We start from the raw sequence: 20,307 nt of genomic DNA on the forward strand, positions 1-20,307 counted from the left end.
AGTAACAAAGCCCAGAGAGAAGCATATGTCAAAGTACCTTCAGGCCTTTTATGTTCAGTTTTAATGTGATGTCATTCCTGCTGCTCTGTGGAGGAGCCCCCGAATTTGAAACTTTGGCTCACTGCAAAGCAAGTTCTCCGTCTCAGAGAACTTGAACTGAATCTGGCTGAATCTAGAAATTGAAAGCTTACTGGAGTTTCCTAAAAGGCCACGAGCAGGAATGGACAAGATTAGAAAGGAGTGTAAAGGTGAGGGAAAAGGGAAAAAAAATCAGAAATAAAAGAACAGAGCTGTGAAACTGCAAGACTACAGGACTCAGCAGCACAGGGGCAGTTAAGAGTTAAAAACAGGAATTTCTTTGCTGAGTGTTGAAGGGTTTTGGATTTGGCCTTGAAGGAACATCTCAAATTTAATCTTTTGCACCCTGTTGTCATCACTACACTATCCAACATTTCTTTGCCAAATGCTTTCTAAGCCAATGGGTTCATTCCCAAAGTAACAACTCTCTGGGATCTTGAAAACTCCATCTTGCTCTCCCCTTTCCATATATATCTCCTTTACTTTATTTATTTATTTTTATGTGGTGCTGAGGATTGAACCTAGTGCCTTGCACGTGATAGGTGAGTGCTCTACCTCTGGGCCACAACCCCAGCCCAAAATTTATATTTTCCCTCTGTCTTGATATCTTCTTTATTTCAATGACCAATTTTGTGAAATTAAAGCAAGAGGGGAGATCAGCTACTTGGAGGTTAGTCTGAGATTTTTGAAGGGCTCTTGATTATTTCTAATCTAAAAAAATTTCTGAAGAGTTTATAGATCATATCTGTAAGCCTGAATTACACATACAGTACCTAAATTTTTGGGAATTTAGATCCACACATTTTATATTATGGGTACAGCCTATATAGTTAATCTTATTTGATAAGAGTGGGTCTTTCTCTACTAAACCTCTGCACTTAGAAAAGAAATATTAGTGTGAACCTAAATAGTAATATACCAGGAACAAGCATGCTTGCTTAGGGAAGGATTAGTGATACCTTGTCAATATGTTGAAAGAAAGTTAACAGATTATGTTATTCCTTAAGGAGACAGCAAAAACAATTCTGAACAGACAATTGTTTTCTCACCTATTTCTGTAAAGTTTGTACACTGATTTCACACCTATTGACAAATAGAGAGGGACTGTAAATCCTCTCAGTTTCTAGATGGCACCTTTGTCTCATCTCTCACTTTTACTTTTATATCTACTTCTAGGAATAGGCAAACTCTTTTATATCTTACAATCTGTTTTTACATACATTAGATAATCTGATCCTCTCAATATGTTGAAAAGAACATCATTATACTGTTACCTTATAGATGAGGAAATTATAGAGTTTTAGAAAGGTTCACTGACTTGGCAAAAGCCATACGGTCATTAAGAAAGGAGCAGAACAACTGTCTGAGGACTAAGTTTTGTTTGACTGAGGTAATGTAAAAGCAGATCTAAAAAGATCTATCAATTCAAAACATTCAAGAAGATTCTGAAACTGGGCATGGTGATGGATGGCTATAATTCCAGTGACTTGGGAGGCTGAGGCAAGAGGATTGAAAGTTCAACACCATCCTCAGCAACTTAGCGAGACCCTTTCTTAAAATAAAATATAAAAGGGGCTGGGGATGTAGCTTAATGGTAAAGCATTCCTGGGTTCACTCTGTAGTAACTCTCTAACCCCCCCACCCCCAACCCCACAAAAGATTTTGAGTATTTGAGACATTCACAGAAATACACTGGAAATTTAGAAACAGAGATAAATTCCCAAAAATTTGAATCTAATTTTTTTCTTCATTTACTTGTTCTTCTTTGTATTTAATTTTTTCCAGCCCAGACATCAAGTATTTATTGTTCCTTTTTGACTCAAAAGACATAAACTCCCCTTTGAAAATGAAAGTGTCCTTCACATCTCAGTGAAAATAAGAACTGAAAGAAAATATTCTTGGTCATAGTCTTGTTCCTTTCAGTTATAATCTATTTTTTTTGAGTAGTACACATTTCCAATATCATTCCCAAATTTGGAATCCATAGATTAAAAAACAATACATTTTTCTCCACACTGGCTTATCACATTATAACATTCTGGTGTAGGGCAAACATGTTATTATTTAGAAAATTCCCTAATCACATAAGTTTTCTGTTCAAAGACAATTAGCATGAAGGAATATCGAGAATAAGAATAACTTTTATTTCCCCAGGTGGGGGTGCTCTCACTGATGATTCAACCTATTCTTTTTCAAGTTAAGTCTTAGCAAACAAAGAGCTTGATAAAGGAGAACCTCAGAAATAGACTTCCATCAGGTAAGCTTTATAACAGCCACTTGCTTAGAAAATAATTTATTCCAGATTGTTAGGACAAAATATTGGGCTTATTTGTTTTGTTTCTCCTAAGTGAGATAAAGGGAGGAAAAAAGTCCATGAACTTTAGGGGGTTGTTATAACTGAACTAAGAGTCCCAGGCATCAGTTCAATAGACTCCAACAAATATAGGACTATCAAATAAGGGAATTCGTGTGTGTGTGTGTGTGTGTGTGTGTGTGTGTGTGTGTGTGTGTTAAGATGACACACATCACAAGTGAAAATGAGCCTTTAAATGCCCTTTTGTGAATTCTGATCACTGACCCTCAATGACTCAACTTTCCCAAAACTTAGATGAAGAAATTAATGAATCAGTTAAGTAATTTCTAGTTTTTCCTCTTTTTATTTCTTAAATCAAGAAAACAAAGTGACATGGTACAGAGTGATGATGTTTGGTAAAAGGCCTCTCCAGTGATGATTCCGAAAGTTACTGACATACTACCATCCTGCTGTAGATGTGGCCAGAGTGCGGGCTGCACAGTCAGATATCCTGCTTTCCCATCTGACATGATCAAGTTCTTCAGTCTCACTGAATCTTATTTATCATCTGCAAGTGGTGATAGTGCTATTTGCAGAGTTAATATATTTAGGCCTAGTATATAGCACAGTGCTTAGTTTAGTCATGCTCAATACATGGTAGTTATCACAGAAAATGCATGGTCAATAGGCACATGAATTTAGAAAACATATATAAAAATCTAGGGCTGAAATGTAGCTCAGAGTAGAGTGCTTGCCTAGCATGTTTGAGGCTCTGGGTTCAATTCCAGCACTTGAGCTCTATGAAAACAAACAAAGCAAAATGAATCTATATGAAAATCTGACCTGAAGCAAAAAGCATATATAATAAGTTCTTACAATCTATATATTTGTTTTTCTTATGCTTACATCAAAGGCTACTGAGAAAGAATTGGTAGAATCTCGTTCCAAAGGCTTATTTCTCTACCTGAATTATTCCCTCCCTCTTTCTAACCTTTTTTATTTCTTGAAAGGGAGCCCTGGCGTAAGGGGAGGGTACAGTGGTGAGTCCATTGACTGGTTAGTTGGGGGATGGCTTTACATGGGGAGATGGAGAAAATAAGCAAACATATTGAGTATAACGAGAACTAGGTTTTTCATTGTTAAAACAAAAACAAAAACAGATAAGCTGAGCATAGTGGCATACACCTGTAATCCCAGCTACTTGGGAGGCTGAGGCAGGAGGATTCCAAGTTCAAGGCTAGCCTGTGCAACTTAGCAAGACACTGTTTCAAAATAAAATTTAAAAAGAGGGCTGGGGATGTAGGTTAGTGGTTAGAGTGCTCGAAGTTCAATCCACAGTACTGCCTCCTGCCCTCAGCAACACAGAAAGTTTTAATTATGAAAAAAGAAAAAGTTTAGAATGAACCTAGTGGTGGTATGAAGGAAGTGAACCTACTGGTATGGACCCAGGATTTTTATTAATAAAGAAATAACTAAATTGAATGTAAATGTATGTGTGCTTGTGTGTATGTGAGTGCTTATATGTGTAAGTGAATGCATATGTATCAATAAGTTCAAATTATATTGTATTTCCTAGCTCTGTCTGGGAGGGCCTGGGAAGAGCAACATCCCAATAGCATTTAGCACACTCGGTATCCAGATCATTGTTTCTAAATACCACTCTCCACTAAAAGGAATAGGACTCCCTGGAGAAATGGCTAATTCTAGAGCTGGTGCAGGCAAAGAAAATGAGACTTTTTTTTTGTATTAAAAATAATGATAGGGCCATGATAAAAGGACACAGATGTCTGCTTGAAAAGCAAAACCTGGACACTAGTATGGCAGTATGTAAAAAAGTGGATGTGTAACCGATATGATTCTGCAATCTGTATACGGGGTAAAAATGGGAGTTCATAACCCACTTGAATCAAATGTATGAAATATGATATGTCAAGAACTATGTAATGTTTTGAACAACTAATAATAAAAATAAATAAATAAATTTTGAGGCAGGATCTCACCAAAAAAAAAAAAAAAAAGCAAAACCTGGGAGCACAAGTATCAAAATAAATAATGATAGCAATGGGTTACAACCCACCAAATAAAACAGGAATCTATGAGTCCACACTGATATAAGTAAAAAAGAAAAAATAATTGGGAGGAACTAAAGTTCTTCCTTACAGTAAAATGTCTATTAATAAATGTAGAAAGGGTAAGGAAGTTAGAATAATCACCACTTAGCAATCTTCATTATAAAATCAATCCAGGAAAGGAATATTAATGGATAACAAAACTAGTGGTTATGAATAGATGAGGTAGTAATTTACATAATTTCAAATGTTGCCTCATAAAATATTTATTAGTCAGAAAGGAAGAAAAGGAACTTTGCTATAAAGAACTCTGGAAGATGCCATCTTAATCTAGTGATCAAAATCAACACCATCAGCAGGACAAATTGGCAGCATGAAATGAGAAGAGCATAGCATTATCACTGTGACACTGTGGCCTAAAGTATATAAGCTGAGTCATGTTATAAGGAAACACTGGACAAATCCAAACTAAGAGACATACATGACTGCACTGTTATCTTAAAAAAAAATTATCAAGGTCACAAAAAGCAAGGAAGGATTAAAGGACTAAAAAGACTCAAAAATTGGGTTTAATTCATGATCTTGGATTGCATCTTTCTACTACAAAGGCTATTATTGAGACAATTGGTGAAACTGGAATTTGGTTTCTGGGGAAGGGTATACATGAGTTCTTTGTCTTATCCTTGAAATATTTCTTTAGTTAGAACTTGTTCAAGAGTAAAAAGAAAAAAGCCCTGTTCTTTCAACTTACTGGGAGGATGGGAGAGGAGGACAAAAAGATGGCTTAACTCCAGAGAACTTTGGGGAAAACAGCCCACATTACAGAGGAGATTATATATGTTCACCACAGACCTGGATTTGCAAATGGCAGACAATCACTTGTGCTGGAGGCATAATAACTATAAGTTGAGATTCATTAGTAGGTCATGAATCAACTTCGTGGCTCACAACCAATCAATAAAAAGTCAAACAGAATACTACATATTAGGATACATCATACATAGTAGAGTATGTTTTCATGAAACTGTTGTTTTGGTTATATATAATACATTTAAATATATATTGGGTCACAATATAAAGTGTATTTCTTTCTTTCTTTTTGGTACCAGAGATTGAACCCAGGGACACATAACCATTGAGCCACATCCCCAAGCCTTTTTTCTATTTTATTTAGACAGGTTTTCTTATAAGTTGCTGCGGCTGGCTTTGAACTCATGATCCCCCTGCCTCAGCATCCCAAGCCACTGGGATTACAGGCATGTGCCACTGCACCAGCTTATAAAGTATAGTGCTTACTACCATGGGTCATGGTCAAAAGTTTGAAAATCAATGGTGTGAAGATGCTCAGTACAAGTCCCTTGATGGTGAGAAGAGCAAGAAGAGTTTTTACTGGGGGTAGAAGGATAGTCATAGTCTCCCATCTGTGCAACTAACTGACGAAGGACATGTGCTTTGAACTAAATTTAACCCGTATTATACTGTTTGATCAGTAAAACCTGAAAACACTAAAATAGTCACTATTTAAAAATCCAAATTTGGGATCCAGTAGACAACCACTGCTAAAAGCCAGCAGAGAATGATTTATTATTATAGTTGACATAATACTGAGAATCATCTCCACTTCCAGACAGTTAGTTTCTTTTCTTCTTTTTTTTTTTGAGAGAGAGAGAGAGAGAATTTTTTAATATTTATTTTTCAGTTTTTGGCAGACACAACATCTTTGTTTGTATGTGGTGCTGAGGATGGAACCAGGCCACACGCACGCCAGGCAAGCATGCTACCACTTGAGCCACATCCCCAGCCCCAGACAGTTAGTTTCACCATGCAACATCCATACTAGTCAAATGCACTCAGCAAACGCTTCTGTGGTCTATGACATGAATGGAGATTCCTTGAACATCACTGAAGGGCTTCAACTAGAGGAACCCATACTTACTATCATCTCAAGGACAGAGTAGTTGGAATTCCCACTTGCTTTTTCCTAAATGAAGAACAAGGTTCTCCTTTTCCTCTAAAAACCTGACAATTCAAGATCAGCACTGTTCACTGCTATATGAAGGCAGGGGGCATGGTAGTAGTTGTCTCTGTTTTTTGAATTTTCAAGCCCATTGCATTTTGGACATCAAACATGATATAATTATTAAGCTCCAAGGGTGGGGGGGAACCCTCATCTCATTCTGCTTGCTGCGTTTGCCATTCAGTGGAGACTATTAGCCTGCAAAAGGGATTATAATATTTATCAAGAACAGAACAAAATTATATATTTTTTAAAAAAAGTTAGTGTAATAAGAGGTTTTGAGAGGGGTGAGAATTGAAGAGCATGTAAGGAAAGAAGGTACAGAAGCAATAGAGAGGGTAGAAAGAATGGCATTTGCACTTTGGGTCACAGCCAAACTGATTTTTAAGATTTCTGATGGCTGGGTGTCATGGCAAATGCCTGTAATCCCAGCTAACTTGGGAGGCTGAGGCAGGAGGATCACAAGTTTGAGGCCACCCAGAGAAACTTAGTAAGACTGTCTCAAAATAAAATACTAAGGGCTGAGGTATGTCACCCAGTAGTACAACTCTTGCCTAGCATGCATGAGGCCCTGGGTTCCACCAACAGGCCAAATATATATATATATATATATATATATATATATATATTATATTTCTCTTACTCTTATACAAGTATAAATATGTATGCAAAAGAGGGGGTAAACTATATTGGCAAAACTGTATATCAACTACAATTACTAAAAATAATTCTTTTTTTTTTCTTTAAAGCAGCAGTGTTATTTCTTTTTTTTTTTATTGATTGTTCAAAACATTACAGAGCTCATGATATATCATCTTTCATACATTAGACTCAATTGGGTTTTGAACTCCCATTTTTACCCCAAATACAGATTGCAGAATCACAACTGTTACATACTCACATTATTACATAATGGCATATTAGTGACTGTTGTATTCTGCTACCTTTCCTATCCCCTACTATACCCCCTCCCCTCCCCTCCCCTCCCATCTTCCCTCTCTACCTCCTCTGCTGTTGTTCAATTCTCTCCCCTCCCCCCTGCCCCTCATAACCTCTTATAATTTTGTGTATCATTGAAGGTCTCCTATATGCTTTCCCTTCTCTCTCCCTTTCTCTCCCCCCATTCTACTGTTAGTCTTTTCCTCATGCTCTTCCTTCCTGTTCTGTTCTTATTTGCTCTCTTTATATCAAAGAAGACATTTGGCATTTGTTTTTTAGGGCTTGGCTAGCTTCACTTAGCATAATCTGCTCTAATGCCATCCATTTCCCTGCAAATTCTATGATTTTGTCATTTCTTAGTGCTGCATAATACTCCATTGTGTATAGATGCCATATTTTTTTTATCCATTCATCTATTGTGAATTGTGTCGCTATAATCATTGATGTGGGCTTGGCTGGGCATGGTGGCGTGCACCTGTTCTTAGCAGCTCCAGAGGCTGAGGCAGGAGGATTGAGAGTTCAAAGCCAGTCTCAGCAAAAGTGAGGTGCTAAGCAACTCAGTGAGATTCTGTCTCTAAATAAAATACAAAATAGGCCTGGGGATGTGGCTCAGTGGTTGAGTGCCTTTGAGTTCAATCCCCAATATCAAAAAAATAAAAAATAAATAATAAAAAAAATCTATGGGCTTGCAAAACCTAGAGAAGCTTTTTTTTTTTAAATCAATCTACAATTGTAAAAAATCCCTTAGAATTATTTTAAAAGTATATCTGAGAGTAGTCTCATAATTTCAGTCCCTATCTATGAACTTTCAAAAAAAAAAAGGGGAGCAGAATAAAATTCTGGAGTGCTCCTGGCTAAGAGGATCACAAAAGACCTTCCCATTGACCCTTATAAATGTCAGAAATGAACCTCAACTATGAGATATTTAAGGCAATAAATAAATGTTGAATGACTTTAGCCAAAGAACTTTAGCTCTGGGCTTTTCTGAAGTATCCTCAAACTTTAAACAATAATCTAGAACTATAATATTTAATAATCTATTTTTAGCACAGTGACAAAAGAATTCCTTGCTATCACAGATATAGCAAAGGTATGGGAAAGTTCCTTGGGAAAGTGAACATGGTTTGCAAACCTCAGGACTTTAAGACCCAAAGAGGATCATCGATAGTTTGATAGACCATCACTTAGTCTTTCAAAAATTTATCTGCCTTTTCCTGCATGCTAATTTTTAGTAGCTTAGTTTATAAACTTTTAATAGCCACAACATATATAGTATTGTAGTTCACACTGAGGAAAGAAGGTTAAGTCAAGTATTATCAGTTAGAAAGAGTTTAAGTTGTCTTTTTCTCCTTTTGGAGCTAAGAGAACAGAATGGTGATTTTGAAGCCTACTTATGAGTATATGAGTATAGGAGCCAAAGAATAAATTTTTATTTTTCATTATCAGCAGATACTTTTCTGGCATTAATCTACCTAACAACTATTAAGTGCTCACTGAACGCAAGGTGCTGAGGCAGGAGGATCCCAAGGTCAAGACCAGCCTCAGTGACTTAGCAATACCTTATCTCAAAATTAAAATAAAAAGGGTTGGGGATATAGCTCAGTGATAGAGCACTCATGAGTTCAATACCTAGTAACACAAAAAATTATTTATGTATATGTACATAACACAATTTGATCAATTTCACTCTCTAGAACCTCCCCTTTCCCTCCAGACCCCCCTCCTCTACTCTACAGGTCCAGAGGGATATATAAAGTTCTTTAAGACATGATTGCTATTTTCAAAAAGACTACAGGAAATCTCAAGGTTTATATAACTATAAAGTCACTACACTGCTAAAATTAATAATCAAGCCCTACTTTTCTATATGTTTTTATATAAATAATTTCTGATCTCATAGTAAACAAATAAGCTGTTTTTAAGGAGACCATCGATGACACACAGCCAAGTCGGAAGATAAAACCAATAAGAGCTTCACTCACTAGCCTGTGTATTGATCTGTTGCTCTGCTTTGGGGTACCTAGAAGGGCTATAATCATTATTTGGGGGTGAATAAATTCTGGAGGAAACAGATTCCTGGTCACTTGCCCCCTTCTTCATTTTCCCATGTAAATTCTTTGTTTTAGTTTATGTGCTGTGAAAATCCTCCCCTTTCTTTGGTGATGGGCCAGATCAGTGATGGTAACTCTCATTCATTGATGACTCTAGCATAGACCGCTCCTTACTGATAGGCACATGAGGGATTCTATCATGAAATATATATCTTATCCTCACTTCTCCTTTGAAATGAATCATTCCAGAATGAAGATTTGGTCTTCATTCCACACATAAGGAAATACAAACAGGGAGAAGCCACACAATTTTTTCAGTCTAATAAAGGGTTTTTGACATGTGTTCTTCATGAAAAAGCAATAAAAGCTAAAAATCAAACCAACATACATATCCCTGAAAGGCCTGTGTACACTCTGGTGGGCTATTGTGATTTGGGGGGGTAGGGTGGGGACAGTGTCATCTGAGGCCTAAGGCAGCAACAAAGTCAAGGCGAAACAGGATCAACAAGTTGACCAGAACGGGGCACACAATAATTTTTGTTAGTTATTTTGTTATTTTGAAAATTACAAAAATGTTCCCAATTTTGCTTTCATATAGTTAAATAATCATGCCTTAGTGTTATGAAAGTTTAAAGAACAGAATTTCACTTAAGGACAAGGGATTATAAAGGCCCTTTAAGAAAATCGTTCTATAAACCCATCCTAGAATTGGTTCATGAGTTTACTGTTTTGCAGTTAAACTTGAATTTAGCAACAGCTTAAAAAGGCCAACAGTGAAAAGCTACCTCTTTTTTATGTGAACAACTCATGCAGCTTTTCCCAAAACCTTCACACATGTCTTTGTAGGCCCCACAGGATGGAAACGGTAGTAAAGTTAGAAGGGGCAATTCAGAATCTGAGGTTTTTCAAGGGCAGGGACAGGGGCAATACTTACCACAGGGCATCTGGAAATATGTGGGGATACTAATTGTCACAATGATGGAAAGTGCTACTGTAATTTAGTAGGTCAGGGACAGGGATGCTGAATGTCCTGCTATGCCAGAGACAGACCCACAGTGTGAAGAATCACCCTGCCAAAATGCTCACAACACCTTGATGAGAAAAAAACACATGATGGATTGATCAGAAGCATTAACAGGGCAAATCAGGTCTTTTTGTTTAGTTGAAAAGTGGCAAAAGGTTTGTTTATTTAATAAGGTACATAGTTGTCTAAATACTGTAATGTATATGTAATTTAAAAGTATATGACTTGTTTGGGCTGTGGTTGTATAGCTCAGTGGTAGAGTGCTTGCCTTCACATGTATGAGGCACTGGGTTCGATCCTCAGCATCACATAAAAATAAATGAATAAAATAAAGGCAGTGTGTTCATCTACAACTAAAAATTTAATTGTTTAACACTTTTGTTAAAACTTGATTACAAAAGAGTTAAGTAGAGTTGGGCTGAGAATATAGCTCCAGGCTAAAGCAATTGTGTAGCATGTATGAGGCTCTGGGTTCCAATACAGCACCACAAACACACAAAGGTAGAGTTGGAAAGATAAGCTTCATGCATGCATATCCCCCAATTCATCAGACGATACATTTTAAATACATTCAGTTTATTGTATATAAATTATATCTCAATGAAGTTATTTTATTTTTATTTTTTTATGGTACTGGGGATGGAATCCAGGAATGCTCTGCTCCTTAGCGACACCCCCAGGCTTTTTTATTTTTTATTTTGAGATAGGGTCTTGCTAAATTGTCAACACTGCCCTCCAACTTGTCATCCTCCTGCCTCAGCCTGCTATCTATCTATGGTACTAGGGATTGACCCAGTGGCGCTTCATCACTGAGCTACATCCCTAGCCCTTTTTGGAGACAAGGTCTTGCTAACTTGCCCAGGTTGGCCTTGAACTTGTGATTCTCCTGCCTCTGCCTCCCACGCCCTTGGGATTAAAGGCGTGTGTCACCACTCCTGGCCTAATGTTCTTATGATAGCATAGATTCTGAAACAGAGTTTATTAGAATGTTGCTGGTCTACAATGAGTTGACATCTACCCTTTTCTGTTTTGCAGACACTGTTGACATATATAGTATAATTGTTTGTCTATGTTTGTTGCATATGTACCATATTTTATATCAATGTTTTCAGTTATAAATATTTTAAAACAGTTAAAGATAAAAGATGCTATTGTACTAGTAGGTTTTAATTTTCAATTCTTTTATCTCACATTTTCAAATGATTTTCTTCTAAGTTGACTGAATTCTTTAAACAAGCAACTTTTATTTTTTCTGCCTTTCACATTTTGCTTAGAGATCAGTTTTCTCCTTCGTCTGGGGTTCTGTGGGCAGTGGGTGGCGGGGGCGAGCGGGGGTTAAGCTTTGATTCTTGCCAAAAATATGACTATACCTCTGAAAATGATACAAAAGCTTTTCCCTGAGCCTAAGATATACGAGATGCCAAAAAATCAAAACAAATAAACCTTTAACCAACATGAGAGAAAAAGTTCAAAGAAAAATATTTCATAGGGAGAGTATTATTTTTGTCCAGATTACTTAGACCCATTGGTAAGTAAAGAACAGTCTCTTTACATTTTTTAAACAATGCATTTCAAACCCACATCATAATTCAGAAAAAAAAGTTCCTTTAGTTATCCATGGGGGAAACAGGTAACAATTCTGAGGGTACACAAGTTAATGGTCCTGTCAACTCTGTCATCCCCACATTGCAATGACAGTTTAATTTTGCATAAATACAATTATGTGGAGGCAAACACTGTGGAAGAGGAGGAGGGCGACAGATGCACTTCTCTAGGAAATACTACTTGTGAGGTTCATGAGGCATGGCGATGTTTGTGGTAAACAGGAACAATGTAGGAATCAAATTAATTAGATTCCTAGACTGTTGCTTCGCATGCAGTACAGGGAAGAACTAAGCTTCACAGTGACCTAGCTGACTGTACACATACATGAAGAGAGCACGTTGTTCTCTGAGCACAGAGAGCATGGAGATGCTAATAGCCAAGAGTCTTCAGTACTGCTCAAAGTGGTCTCTACACAGTGCTGGGTGTCATGTTACTACCTGGGTTGGCTGATTTGGGATGATAACAATTGTGATTCAAGTTAAGGTCACACAGTTGATCTCTATATGCTCAGCACCACACTCAAACAAAAAAAATAAATTACTTTTCCATGTCTTAGACTGTTGGTGACTTAGCTATCTTCTACTGGGCTGAGGATGTAGCTCAGTGGTAGAGGGCTTGCCTAGCCATGTACAAGGCCCTGGATTCTATCCCCAGTGCTGAAAAAAAACAAACAAAACAAACAAACAAACAAAAAAAACCAAAATAAAACAAAACCTACTACTGGTAATAATACAGACTGACTGAATATCCAAAACCCATCATTACAACTGGAATCAAAATTCAAACAGCAAAGCAGATATACTACTGTTCACCACCCAGAATGGTGACCATCAAATTTTACTTTTGAGAGCCAGGGCTTGGAGCACACGCTTATAATCCCAGAGCTCAGGAGGCTGAGGCAGAGAATTGCAAATTGGAGGCCAACCTGGGCAATTTAGCTAGATCCTGTCTCTAAATAAAATTTAAAAGTTGGGGGATGTGCCTTAGGGGCAGAGTGCTTATATTAGCCCTGGGTTCAATCTCCAGTTAAAAAAGAAAATCCGATGTTCTAACCCATGAAACTTGTACAGCCTAGGTACAAGGTCAAATGTCTTTTTTTTTTTAGTGTTGTTTGTGGAAAGTATTCAGTCTTATTGGAAGCAAGACAAGCTAGTGTGAATGCTGGTTTCTTTCTTTTTATTCTTTGAAACAGTTCCTGTTTGCCACCGACCTAACAGTTCCTATAAAACAAATATATTTCTTGAAGGCTTGAAGATGAAACCCAAAGGTAAAATTTGTTCCCTAAATTGGTGTAGAACTGAGGTCTTTGGCAGGAGGTCATTGTTATTGTGGTGGTGGTTAAAATATGATTAATTTTCTTTAATGGTTATCAGACTTTTCCATTTTCCTATTACTTGATTCATCTTGATATCTTCTATTTTCCCCAAACAATGTCCACTTAAACTTTCAGGCTTATTATAGCATACAGTTATTCAACATAATTTCTTATATTTCTGTTTTATCTATAATTTGTCCCCCTTTTCCTTCCTAATACTGTTTGTTTATATCTACTCTTTTTAAAATCAGACTACCAAAGGTTTATTGTATTTAACCTTTTTATATAACCAACTTCTGGGGTTACCAACCATTCCATGGATATTTTATTTTTTTGTTCAGTAGTTTCTGTTTTGATATTAATTTTATTTCATTCCTTCTATTTTATTTGGGCTCACTCTATTTTCTTGCTAACCATGGCTGCTGCTATTCTCCCTCCTCTGTTCCAGGTGCTGGGGATCCATCCCCGGCCTCACGCATGCTAACTTGCTGTGTTGAGTTGAAGGCTTATCTCATCATCTTCTTGTGGAACTGTACTGTCTCATGCCCTTGATGCCCTTAATTCCCTTGCTTCCCTAGCTTAAATTCCATGGTCCATTATTATCAGCACTCTCTTTCCCCTTTCTCCCGTTAGAATATTCTGCGAAATGACCTTGTTCAAATCCAATTTCCTCCCTGTTCCACACCAGCTCCTGCGTAACTTAAATGTGGCTAGATAAAAACATACAATCATGCTCAGTGGTCTCAATTTACATTCTTTATTTTAACCTTCAGTATATTCTTAAGGATCCCTTTTCCTTTCAACCAAACATCTAACACTTCCTTCCTCATGCTCATTCCTTGGCTCTTTGTCTTGTTTTCTAACTCATTAGAAAACTGAAGCAACCAGAAGAGAACTTCCACAGACTCTCATTACTACCTCCCATTCTCTCACCTGTTATCACTGGTGAATTTAACATACCTCTATTTAGAGCCAGTCCTTCAACTTGTGTCCCTCACAAGATTTTACTCATGGACCTTATGACAACAGTTCACTCTTCCTCCTACACTGTCATATCTATTTCCTATTTCTCTCCTGGATCATTCCCATTAGCAAACATGCACCTATATCTCCCATCATTTTTTTCTTGGGGGGTAGTGGTGGTGGTGGTGCTTTACCACTGAGCTATATTCTCAGCCCTTTTTATTTTGAGACTGAGTCTCACTAAGTTGCTGAGGTTGGCCTCACACTCGTGATCCTCTTTCCTCGGCCTCCCGAGTTACTTGGACTATATAGGTTTGTACCACTGCAGCTGGTTTATTTCTCCCATCTTAAAAGAAAACCCTTCTCTTGACTATATTTCCCCTGCATGATGCCACTGAATTTCTTTGTCCCCCTTTATTGAAAAAGATTTTTAAAAAACTGACTTTTCCCCAATGTTTCCAATTCCTCTTCTCTCAATGTGTCTCCCACCACTGTTTCCCCTCAAACCACTCTTCCTTAAAGTTACTATGTTACCAGAATCAATGATCAGTTCTTAGTCTTCATCTTACTTGATCTTTCAGAAGATATAACACAGTTGATAACTACCTCCTAAATGATCAATTTTCTCACTCTCACTGGACACCGCATACTTCCTCGGTCCTCTTTTCCATGTTGTGTCTCCATTGTCTCATGGTCTCCTAGATTTAAATATCATCTAAATGCTCCACAGATTTGTACACCCAACTACCAAGTTTTCCAGTTGGATATCCAGAGATCTCAAACTCAACTACCCTAGGCTATATTCTCAGTTTTCTTGCCCAACCTGCTTCCTCTGCAAGCTTCTCCATTTCAGTTCAGTCAGTTGCTTAGGCCAAAGCCATAGAATCTCATATCCCACACAAGACCCTTCAGGAAATATTGGATCTTCTTTCAAATGTATCTAGAATTTTACCAACTCTCTACATCTCTACTGCTACCATATGATCCAAGCACCCATCATCTTTTGCCTGGATTATGATAACTGTCCTGGTTTCTGCTCTTATCTCAAATCTAATCTCAACACAGCAACTAGAGTGATTTGAAACTTAAGTCAGATCATGTCACTTTTCTACTCAAATTCTTGCAATGGACCCTTGTTTTACTCAGAGTATATAACCAAGGCCTATAACATACTATACTCACATAATCTGATTCTCTTTCCTACTAATTTCTCCCATAATTTCTTACATGTGCCATTTCTTACTTTCCCACCATATAGCCTTTGCTCCAGTTGTTCTGTTTTCCTGGAATAATCTTCCTCCAGATGTCTTGGTGAGTAGTTTGAACAGCTTCAAATCTTTGTTCAAATCTCAAAATACTGAAAAAATTTACTCTGACCCCCTAATTTGATACCAAAACATCTCCACTGAATCCACCTCTAACCAACTCTTTTTAAACTGCATCAGTGTATAACATCTTATATTTTTTAGTATATTTATTGTTTACTGTCTCTTTCCTCCCACTATTCTCTGCTAGAACATATGCTTTAACAGGATCTTTGTAAATTTTGTTGACTAATGGATTCCAAGTATCTAGAACATTATCTGGCAAATATCAGGCAGTCGATCAATAAATATTTATTGAATACATTAGTAAATGTTGACTTTTAATTTCATGTGGTCCTTATGATATAATGTTCCATGTATGCTTCTTATCTATTGGATTAATCTGGTTAATTTTGGTGTTCAAATCTTTTAAATCCTTAAGTATTTCTGTCAGACATGCTGATTTCTGAGAGAGGCAAATTAAAATTGGCAACATTGACTACAGATGCATTGTTTGTAATTCTGTCAGTTTTTGAGACAATATTATTAATTTCTCAAATTCACTATTTTATATCTTTTTGGAGGATTGTTTACTTTTTTGGGGGGGATTATTCCTTTTTTTTTTATAAACAAGACTTATCTTTCCATCATTTGATGCTTTCTGTATAAAATTATCTTTTGATGTTAATATTGCAAATACTCAAAGAGAAAATTGGCAATATCTTTTTCTCATACTTTTATGTTTTACCTTTCAGTGTCATTTTAAAAACAGAATATAAGCTGGACACAGTGTTGCATGCTTGTAATTCCAGTTGCTGAGAGCCACAGCCGAGTTGGAATGACGCATGGCATTTTTGCCAGAACAGAGTGGTTGAGAGGTGACCGGAGCCACTGAGATGATGATGGTTATGTTAAGCTGTGTATTCAATTGTACATTAGACCCCTGCGGTCCACTTTGGCCCACTACTTTGGAGTTCTCTCTTTCATTATTTCTCCTTCTAAAATGCATTCTGAAAGCTTTTCTCAGTTCTATTTTCTAATTTACTAGTTTTCTCTTAATCTATAAAAAGTATGCTGTACAACCTAACTGCTCTTTTATTTCAATATTATATTTCACTTTCAAGATGTCTAAATGATTTTTTTAAAACCTTTCTCTTCTTGTTTTGTTACCTGTTATTCTGGTTTTATGAAACCTAACATTTCTATATAGGGAGAATTTTAACTCATTTTGAATTCTCATATTACTCTTTTTTTCTCAGGTACAAATTCTCTTATTTGTTGGGTCTCGTAATTGCTTTTCATAGTCTAAAGTTTTATCAGGTTCTTTGTAATGTTCTGAGCCCTCAGTTTTTATGACAGTTTGGTGTACCTGTGTCTACAGGAAGTTTCAAATCGCCTTAGCTTAGATCTGGTAAGATGCCTACAGTGAACCAGACTGTAAGCTGCTTGCTCTGGGGTCTTCTTTCTTCTAGGTATTCCACTTCTAGATTGTTCAGCTAAAAATGGTTTGAGCTGGGGCAGTGGCGCATGCTTATAATCCCAGTGACTCAGGAGGCTGAGGCAGGAGAACTACAAGTTTGAGGATAGCCTCAGCAAATTAGTGAAGCCCTAAAGCAACTTACTGACACCTTGTCTCAAAATTAAAAAAAAAAAAAATAGGGGTTGGGGTTGTGGCTCAGTGATAGAGTGCTTGCCTAGCATGTGTGCAAGGTACTGGGTTCCATTCTCAGCACCACGTATAAACAAATAAATAAATAAATAAAGGTCCATCAATAACTAAAAAATTTAAAAAAAAAAAGGGCTGGGATATGGCTCAGTGCTAAAGCCCCTTTGAGTTCAGTCCCCAGTACTTTAAAAGAAAAATAAAAGTTTGAGTCCAATTCTATCTTGAATGGGTCACTGGGTGCCTGTGCTTTCTTGCTTCTGCTAGTCTTCCTCTATTTCTGCTCAGGAACAAGCAGCTTATTTCTGGCATTAACACTACTGGGATGACCTAAATGAACACAGCACCTATTTGCAGACAGTATAGTGTGTCCCTGGCTCCTGAATTCAAGTTCTAAGTGGATGAGATCCTTGCAAAAAAATCCCGTCCAATTGCCTGTATCCATTCACAGCTCACCTATCACAGTCTCTTTTCTCCCCATTACCAGCCAACAGTGACCTTCTTTTTTTTTAAGTATGACTAATTAAAAAAAAAAACTTCAAAAAATATTTATCCATCAGTTCTGTTTTGGAATGTGAGGGATAAGATTCAGAATGTGCTCACTCTGCCATTCTGACCTAGAAGTCCCAGAATGGCTTTCACTTTTGAAATGAGAGCAGTTCAATTATCCTGATCTCACCAGTCTTATAGACATTTGCATATAATACCCAAACTCAAAATAAACTGTAGTGGAAGAAAATTTCCATTATTTGGAAAATATATATATGTATGTGTGTACGCATACATACACACACACACACACATTTGCATCGAAATAGATAACAGATGCATTGGAAAATCAAAAATGGAGGGAGATGGTTTTGAAAAGGTAAGGAACCAGGGATATCAGCAGACTTTTACCATAAACTTTTTGTACAAACTGCCATTACTTTCCATAAATGGAATCAGACTGAACAAAAGAACACGGTGCTTTCCCCAGCCCGAGGAAGGGCCATTGCAGCCAGCAGAGTCCTGTTATAAGCACCGACCTGCACTTCTGCACCTGGAAGACCGCCATCAGCACAGTGGAAAGAATGCTGGACTGGGAACTCAGAACTGCTCTAGTTTGTTCTCTACCACTAACTTATTATAGAACTTAGGTTAAGCTCTGCCTCCTTTTTAGTCCCAGGTCTTTACATCTGCAAAATAAAGAAGCTGGGCTAGAATACCTTAAAAGTACCTTCTAGAAATAATTTTCTGTGACCTCAACAATTTTGTAGGCTGACTCCTCCATTATGCAGTTTGCTGAGTAAATAATTTGAAGGAAAAGGAAGAAAACCATGCATTCTTGCAATCAGTCTTTGAATCAAATGGAAGTTAGAAGAATCACAGATGCTTGGTTTTGTTTAATTACCACTCTGCAGAGGAACAGCCTAGTGGCTGGATAAAGTTTCTCTATGGGTGTAGACACAACCTAAGTTTTAAATAGAAAAAGCAAATCAACCTAGACCCAAACAAAAACCCTTATACATACAAGTTCAGACAAAACAAAGTGTAAGATGTCTTTTCTACAAACATGTCTGTCACTAATAGCTGAGAAGACAAAAAAAATAGTAAATATCAAGCTGACAAGATCAAAGTGTAGATGAAGACAAAACTAAGCAGTATGAAGCAAAGTTATAGGATGTGAGAGATCTGAGCCTATACATGTTAAAGATAGTACAATTAGAAATTTTATGTGAACAGTCAGGCACAGTGGCACACCCTGTAACATGAGCTACTCAGAAACCTAAGGCTGGAGGATTTTTAAGTTTGAGGCCAGCCCAGGCAACTTAGTGAGAGAGCACCCTGGGTTCAATCCTTAGTTTTGGGGGTGGGGGGTGGGACTTATGTTAACAGAAATGTAAGAAAGGAAATTAGGAATAAAAGGTTAATGTTGGAGTTTTTAAACAGAAGGATAAGGAATAAAAGATTAATGTTGGAATTTTTAAACAGAAGGATAAGTGGATAAAAAATTAATTAGGGCTGGAGATGTAGCTAAAAAAATAGAAAAAATTGGGTTGAAGTGGCAGGAAAATTAAAAAATAAATCTTGGAGTTTCTCAGAGCTTTGACTACGGATCATGATAAGAATGTGTACAAACTCTTTACATTTGCCACAATGCAGTAAAATCCAAGCTGATTTGGACTTCAAAGGTCTGGAGGATGGAGCATATACAATCTTGTGTAGTTAAACTATCTACAATCTTGTGTAGATAATTTCCAACTCCCATAGACACACTGTTTTCTAAAACAACATTCATTGAAAGTACCTTACCATCTACACTGTTGTATGTGTGATATGGTCTGTTGCACCTAAAATGCAACAAACACCTACAATGGATATACATGATAGTGGGGTAGGTGTCCAGTAGATTTCTATTCACTGTTCAGTATTTCTGACACAGATGAAATAGGCAACCAATCAGAAGAAAGGGACAAAGCTCTCTGACAAAATTCCTGTTCAGTTCATGATCAGGCCACTAGGCAGCCTTCACTTTCATGCAAACGTTCAAGTTTTGTTAAGTTTCCATTACCAGAGCATTTAATCGGGGGGTGGGGGGGGCAGGGATAGGTCAGTCACATTTAGTGTCACCACAAATACAGCCACTATTAACACTTGGTGGCTATCTCCCTGGTCTTCTCACCTGGTCCTGTGTGTCCTCTATTCCCCCATAGCTGCAATCATAATACCTCCATGAGTCTACATTTAGTTCTTTCAGTAATATTTTATCATAATTATTTATCCAGATTGAATTATCTTTGTAACTCACTTTTAATGGCTGCTTTTATACCTGACCCTGATTCAAGGCAACACCCCTGTGTGGCCAGCAGGCAGGGAATGGTAGGACAAACTATGATTCATGGCATTCCACTGTGTGGATGAATCATAGTTTACTTAACTACTGCCAAAATAATGGACATTTAGGTTGTTTCCAATTTCCCCACTATTATAAATAGCTAAATGG

The 20,307-nt window shown here is 37.2% G+C and overlaps 1 protein-coding gene across 9 annotated transcripts in view; it reads right to left on the bottom strand.

Moving 5' to 3' along the window:
• Window positions 1-20,307, bottom strand: part of PPP1R12B (protein phosphatase 1 regulatory subunit 12B) — a gene marked incomplete at its 3' end in the record, with an annotated part of 222,463 nt that overhangs the window by 48,468 nt on the left and 153,688 nt on the right. The window contains exon 20 of one of the 9 annotated variants that reach the window (XM_081298889.1): window positions 2,969-3,169. The exons of the other annotated variants lie outside the window; for them this stretch is intronic. Within the exon in view, the coding sequence (XP_081155015.1) occupies window positions 3,053-3,169 (117 nt within the window). Of the gene's footprint in view, window positions 1-2,968; window positions 3,170-20,307 lie in introns of those variants that run through there. 9 annotated transcript variants of the gene reach the window in all.

Source organism: Spermophilus citellus, assembly GCF_964194105.1.
Source record: "Spermophilus citellus genome assembly, chromosome: 6".
NCBI classification, from domain to species: domain Eukaryota; kingdom Metazoa; phylum Chordata; class Mammalia; order Rodentia; family Sciuridae; genus Spermophilus; species Spermophilus citellus.